The sequence below is a fragment of the Pundamilia nyererei genome, unplaced genomic scaffold (genome assembly GCF_000239375.1).
Source record: "Pundamilia nyererei isolate P.nyererei 1_Seehausen unplaced genomic scaffold, PunNye1.0 scaffold00015, whole genome shotgun sequence".
Taxonomy (NCBI): Eukaryota; Metazoa; Chordata; class Actinopteri; order Cichliformes; family Cichlidae; genus Pundamilia; species Pundamilia nyererei.
The window spans coordinates 2480672-2487677 of NW_005187416.1; the positions used below are offsets into that span (position 1 = coordinate 2480672).

The 7006-nt window shown below is 44.2% G+C and overlaps 1 protein-coding gene across 2 annotated transcripts in view; it reads right to left on the bottom strand.

Moving 5' to 3' along the window:
- The window catches only part of doc2b (double C2-like domains, beta), a 174726-nt gene that overhangs the window by 43400 nt on the left and 124320 nt on the right, over positions 1 to 7006 (bottom strand). For both annotated transcript variants that reach the window (XM_005725413.1, XM_005725412.1), the window contains one exon: positions 1007 to 1116. In XM_005725413.1, coding sequence (XP_005725470.1) covers positions 1007 to 1116 — 110 coding nt within the window. The remainder of the gene's footprint in view (positions 1 to 1006; positions 1117 to 7006) is intronic.

Consider the following 7006-nt stretch of genomic DNA (forward strand, 5'->3'; position numbering starts at 1 on the left):
CTTCCTCCCAAGCCTCCTTCCTTCTTTTCATCCTTCCTCCCACACCCCCTTCCTTCCTCCAACACCCCCTTCCTTCCTTCCTTCCTTCCTTCCTCCCACACGTCCTTCCTTCCTTCTTTCCTTCCTTCCCTCCTCCCACACGTCCTTCCTTCCTTCTTTCTTTCTTTCTTTCCTTCCTTCCTTCCTTCCTACCCCCGTGCCTCCTTCCTTCTTTCCTTGCTTCCTCCCACGCCCCCTTCCTTCCTTCCTTCCTCCCACACCCCCTTCCTTCCTTCCTTCCTCCCACACCCCCTTCCTTCCTTCTTTCCTCCCACACCCCCTTCCTTCCTTCTTTCCTCCCACGCCCTCTTCCTTCCTTCCCTCCTCCCACACGTCCGTCCTTCCTTTCTTCTTTCCTTCCTTCCTTCCTTCCTTCCCTCCTCCCACACGTCCTTCCTTCCTTCCTTCCTTCCTTCCTTCCTTCCTTCCTCCCATGCCTCCTTCATTCCTACCCCCATGCCCCCTTCCTTCTTTCCTTCCTTCCTCCCATGCCTCCTTCCTTTCTACTCCCACGCCTCCTTCCTTCCTTCCTCCCACACCCCCTTCCTTCCTTCCTTCCCTCCTCCCACACGTCCTTCCTTCCTTCCTTCCTTCCTTCCTTCCCTCCTCCCATACGTCCTTCCTTCCTTCTTTCCTTCCTTCCTTCCTCACCTCCTTCCTTCCTACCCCCACGCCTCCTTCCTTTTTTCCTTCCTTCCTCCCATGCCCCCTTCCTTCCTTCCTTCCTCCCTCCCATGCCTCTTTCCTTCGTTCCTTCCTCCCTCCCATGCCTCTTTCCTTCGTTCCTTCCTCCCTCCCATGCCTCTTTCCTTCGTTCCTTCCTCCCTCCCATGCCTCCTTCCTTCGTTTTATTTCTTCATTTGTATCCATATGTCCAACCACTCCTTTCTTCATTTTTCCACATCTTTCATCCCTTCCTTCTCTTTCCATTCATTAAGTGGACACACGTGAGTAGCACTGACAGTACCTGAGTGTTTTGCGGACCATATCCTCATCAGTGATGCCGTAGTAGGTCAGGGTCTCATTCCAGACTGGGTTGAGTGTATTGTGCAGGGTCTTGGTTCTGAGTTTATTGGCCTGAAAGACAAACAAGGAAGACTGTGATTAAAAAGAGCTGAACATCATTCATGAGTGAAAAACACTGAGCTCCTCCTACAGCTCAGGAGAGCTCATCCCTCAGGTGTCATTTCCATTGAAGAACTGACAGAATTATATAAACATCCTTGAAAACGTACAAAGCCTCTCTGCCAGGGTGAAAATTTGTCAACGCGTTGACGTCTGGTGCCACGCATGCAAACACGAGCTCGGTGCTGCTGCATACTGAACGCTGTCAGGAATGAAATATCAGCAGCAGACTGCATTTACATGAAGTGACAGGCATAATCAAAGCATGGCAGGAAGTGGGTAAAAACACTGAGAACAATGTGATGAATGCTCTGAAGTTAAAAGATAGACACCATGGTTGTTCTGGCTCAGTGTGATTCTGTTTCTGTCAACAGCACATTTTTGAGAAAACAATTTTCCAGTCACTGACCTTTCACTGGGATTAAATCTTTATACTTGAAAAACAGTCTGAAACAAAAACAAATGCACCACCTAACCAGCTAATACCATACACAACTTTAAATTAATATTTTCATAACTGATGCCTGCTGTGAGTGTATGGCACTGAAGTCAGGAGGTGAAGAGCTAAGATTAGGTCAGTACAAAGACACGGTGGTCGAAAACATACACTGTATATAAAAGATGGATCCAGGCACAGTGACAACTCCTACTACTGTTTTGAATCCTGGACTTAAACATATTTGCCATATTTTTTCAAACCAGATATCACAATTGACTCACACTCCACACCCACATGACAGGACAGGGCTTGTTAGTCACAAAGAACCCACAATGCAAACAGCACATACTGCTTTCTTGTCCTTTTTGACTGCAATGGTGAGCATAATCTACAAAATATGTTTTAACTGACATCTGAAACCTCAAACACAAGTTCATAAACATGTCAAGTGTTTTTGAACTTGTGTTCGATTTACATTTTCAGTTTACAGATTTAAAGTCATGAAAGAGAAGCCCCTTCACATTTATAGCTCAGGTGCTTGGACCGGTTCTTCTATAGCGCCTTTTTTGACATTCAAAGAGCTTTGCACAGCTCGCCTCATTCACACAGGCACTGCTTTCTATCTAACGTTAACACTGCATCAGAGAGCAACTTGACGTTAGTATTTTGCCCGAAGATATTTGGCATGCAGACTGGAGCAGACAGGGATCAAACCACCAACCTTCCAATTAGTAGATGACCTGCTCTACCACCTGAGCTACAGCCCCCCCATCAAAGATTCTTTGCTGCAAGCTGAAATTGATGAAGCATTAACACATATTATGCTACTCCTGATAGTCTTTTAGTGAGGTGGCCTGAGTGCTTCCTTTGTTGGGAAGCTTTCCACACATGTTTAACCTGTAAGCCTCGCCTGAGTGGGCCAGAGGCAACAAGATTAGCCTTCACCTACAGAAGGGTTACAGCATATTCATCTTGAATCATACTTGGTATTAATGTCTGTCTCTCTTCCACAGCATGTCTTTTATCCTTCAGTCTTCCTTCTCGCTCCCCAACCGGTCGGAGCAGATGGCCCCGCCCCTCCCTGAGCCTGGTTCTGTCGGAGGTTTCTTCCTGTTAAAAGGGAGTTTTTCCTTCCCACTGTCACCAATGTGCTTGCTCATAAGGGGTCATATGATTGTTGGGTTTTTTCTCTGTATGTGTTATTGTAGGGTCTACCTTACAATATAAAGCACCTTGAGGCGACTGTTGGTGTAATTTTGGGGCTATATAAATAAAACTGAATTGAATTGAGCTGATCTTGGCTGCAGTGTCCCCCAATGGCTCTCTTCAATTCTTTGGGCTCTAAGCTGATCTTGTTTTTTGTACACTTGGATAAAAGAATCGTGTCTGGCTCGGTGCAACGGTCGGGTCAGGTTCTTGGCAGTTGTTCTTGCCTTTGGAGCCTCGTCTACTTCCAAATTTCTAAAATCTAAAAACTCAGTGGCTGCACCCGGTGTATATTAGCTTTGACCATCTTAAAAACTGTTTATAGCACCGGCTTTACATACAGGTCTCGACAAGCAAAACTTTCAAAGTTATTTTTAAAGCTTTGAATAAAAGCATTTTCTGCTCTTTCACAGAGTCTGACAAGTAGCTTCAGCTGAAGACATTAAAGCAGAATATATTTTTGAGTTTGATGAATAGATCTGAATGTTTTCTTTAAAACTTTTCATCCTGAGTTTGACAAAAGCACATTTTCTGGCACACAACTTGGCCCTTTTAGTTTTCTTTCACTGCTCTCGTAACAATGTTTTTGGCTCCAATTCAGTGAAAAAGCCTTAAAAATATACTGCACTCTACCTGCTTAATGCCAAGCGGCAGACAGACGCGGTCAGACATTTCCCTCAGGAGGTGGTGAGGAACAAAACAGAGCTAAAATAAGTGTGTACAGACATGTGCTGCTAAAGGTGACACATGTAAATGGCTGATTAAAAGATGTAAATCTGTGATCAAAGTACTTCAAGTACAAATCAGCCGTTGCTCCTTCCACTGGGTGTATGAGACACGAGTCCAAACGTCACACAGTGGCTTGTTTAGTAAGATCTGCATCGCTGTTTATTGGAGCAGCCATCAGACGGACACTTTGTCACTTCATCGATTGCAAGTTAGCAAGGTGATGAAAATCGCTGTGACAAGTGACGCGGCTTTATCGGCGGAATATTGTTTGGGGAAATCCTGGGAGCACGCTGCTGACATGATGAGGATGGAGACCCTGTGCCATGTGTGAGGACATGTGAGTTTGTTGAATTTAATCAATTAGCTGCTGTGATTATTTGCAAGTCTGATGGCAGGGTTCCACATAACAAGGCTCTCGCTGATTGTTTCTCCCTCAATCAGCGGTTGTTTCCCCCGAGGAAGGCTGTTGAATAGGCACACACACACTATGTGTATACACACACACACACACACACACACACACACACACACACACACACACAGTGACTGTTCAAAATTATTTTTTTAAGGCTGATAGGAACATGTTTTATAAAAAATCGTTTTAATAAACTCATTTAATTTAATTTGAAAGCTTTCATGGTTTTCATTAATTATTCATGTATTTCCTCCCTTCTTTCTGTTGTTCCAGATTTTTGATCTTATTGAATAAAATGTCTCTGAAGCATTAGAGTAGTGCACCGGATGCCGAACAAATGAATGGACTCAGACAGATTGTGGGAACGTGGGTACTGATGGTTAAAAACATACTGCGTAATTCAAAAGTCTTCAAATCAAATTCAGCAAAGGTTATTTGTTCTGTCCTCATAATTTTCCACTACTGTTGCACGGCAACAACGATGCTAACTGATTACCAGTACAGCACACAGACTGTATACCAAAGATGGCCGTAGTCACTGTGACATCACCTTTCGCTATCTCGGTCTTTTGAATTTGGACATGATGACAAAATGCTGAATCTGAGTGAGAATAGAGGGACACCGCACTCATAGGGTAACACGCTGTCATGGTCCGGGTTAGTGCGGCTCCGCCCCACGTGCTGGTGATTCCACCTCGGGGCGGAGCCGCCGCGCCTCCTTGTCATCACCTCAACTGCGAGTAATCAGGTTGCGGGCTTTTTATGACCAGCGTCCTCATGCACTCCCCGTCAGAACATCTACTAAATCACTATCTCCTGGACGTCAGTGCTTTCTACTGTCACAGCTGCTGTTTATCCGCTGGTCAGCTCGCAGCTTCTCCATAACTCTTTACCTGCCTGCCCCCCCGCTTGGCCTCGGAAATTAACGGAGCTTCTTCCTGGACTCACCTGTTCTCGCACCCGGACTACCACTACCCCCCCTTCCACGCTTTGTTTTCGCCTGCATCCAATGACTGTAAGATCTCTTTTCCCTGCCTTCATCTCACGGTTCCTGCTCCGGATGTTACCCGGTGTCAGGTTCCCCCCTCCGGTCCACGACAGCCCCAAGACTCCCTCACGGACCCCACTCCCCTGGTAACCCAGTGATAACTCAGCATTCCACTTTTAGTTTGGATAGTTCAGTCCGTCAGTTTGTAGTGTCTCTCTGTGTGTGACTTTAAAGCGCCTGAATTCTGCCTGTAGATTAACAGCATATTTCTGTTCTTAGTATCTTCGTGAAAGAAGAAGTAGTATTGCGTTCATAGTATTGCGTTCATAGTATTGCGTTCATAGTATTGCGGCTGAGTGCCCGCTCACAGTATTTATCCCCTCAAGGAGTTAAGTTGTTTTTGTTTCAGCGAGGCAATGCTAATTCTGCCTCCCGTAACGTATTAAATATTCTGTCTTGCCTTTCTTAGATGTGTTCAGCATCCTTGTGCATTTAGTCTTGCTCTTTGAATTCTGTAATAAAGTTAACTTTGCTCACAGTTCCTGCGTACCTGAGTAGTGTCCGCATCCGAGTCCATTTCCTTGTGTTCGGCTGCTTGGCCGTGACACACGCTTGTTAATCACATATTCAGCTTTATTTATTGTTCTGAGTTAAATCCAATGAGGGCTGTCAAATAAATGCTCTTTATGCTGCAAAGAGAACTTATCAGTTGCAGTCTATCATGAATACTAATGAGATGTTAACAGGCCTTGGCAAGTTGAATGGCATTATAGAACCTTCAGCACCACTCATTAAAAGACTGAAGTCAGTATATGTATATATTTGAGGGCATATGTACGTTTTTGACCGAGTGTGGATTAGAGAAACTCCAATCTAATTTTCATGCCTGTGTGTGCAAACTTCTTACCACAACTGTATATAAAGACTCTACATGCCACCGCAACCCAGGGACACACAGAGGTGTTTACCAGCACAGTATTTGCATATAAGTGTGATAACAAGAGTGATAACAGCTCCTCATGCATTATGTGAAATTCAAGGTGTTGTTGTTTTTGGTGGGGCACCTTGACTTTTCTACAAGCTTCTCATGGGAGTTACTAAGTGGATTGTTGACAGGATGTGAAGAGCAGAGGAAGTGGTCAGCTGAATTTCAATGCAGTCATATACACTGACTTGTGAGCAGGCACGTTGTTAAAACACAGTGAAGCAGCTAGATCTGAGGGTGTGATTTAATTAAAGGTTTGACTGGTTCAGATCCCTGAAATAAAGAAAAAAAAACTTGGAGTTAGAGTGCTGCTGCTGGCTTTATACACAGCCATGAAAGAAAGCAGTGAATTAAATAGATAATGAGTCCATTTGCAGAGGAGCTGGAGCTTTCTATTCCACACGTGTGATCAGCGTGCATTAATGGGGAAATAATTCACCGCCACCACCTGCTCATAGATGGAGGGCGGTGCTACAAATCAGCAACTGGTGTCAAAAACATTTTCACTGTAGAGGCTAAAAAGGCTTTGCTCCATAGCTGATTATTCCAGCGTTTTTGCATGGATGTATAGATTGATAAGCTATACTTTAACTAGGTTTTGTTTAAAAAGCCTGCACACCTGAATGAGGCAGAGAGAGAAGTAACAAGGCAAACGCAGAGGCCTGTCGAGCTGCAGATGTGCGCTGCAGTTTTATCACAGTTCAGTAATCGGCGCCCAAAAATTGCTCGTTTAAAACTCTGACATCTGTTATTTTTCTATAAAACTATTCAAGCTGAGAAAAATCTCACTGACATCGTCTTATTCATACCGCTTTATGCCCAGCAGTGAATATGCTAATACTCAGTGGAACCAAACAACTAAACACAATAATGGCATAATGATGCACATTTTCTACACCATTAAACTTAAAGAGGAATTCCACTTATTTAGAAAAGGATGGTCTAAAATCAAAGAAGAAGAGACAGAAGTGGCTTTGCTTATTGCTTATTTTTTCTCGCTGTAAAAATAACTAAAGGACTTTGCAGTCCTATGAAAAACTAAGTGCATCCTTCCTGCTTCTTTAGGAATGAAGACAGTAA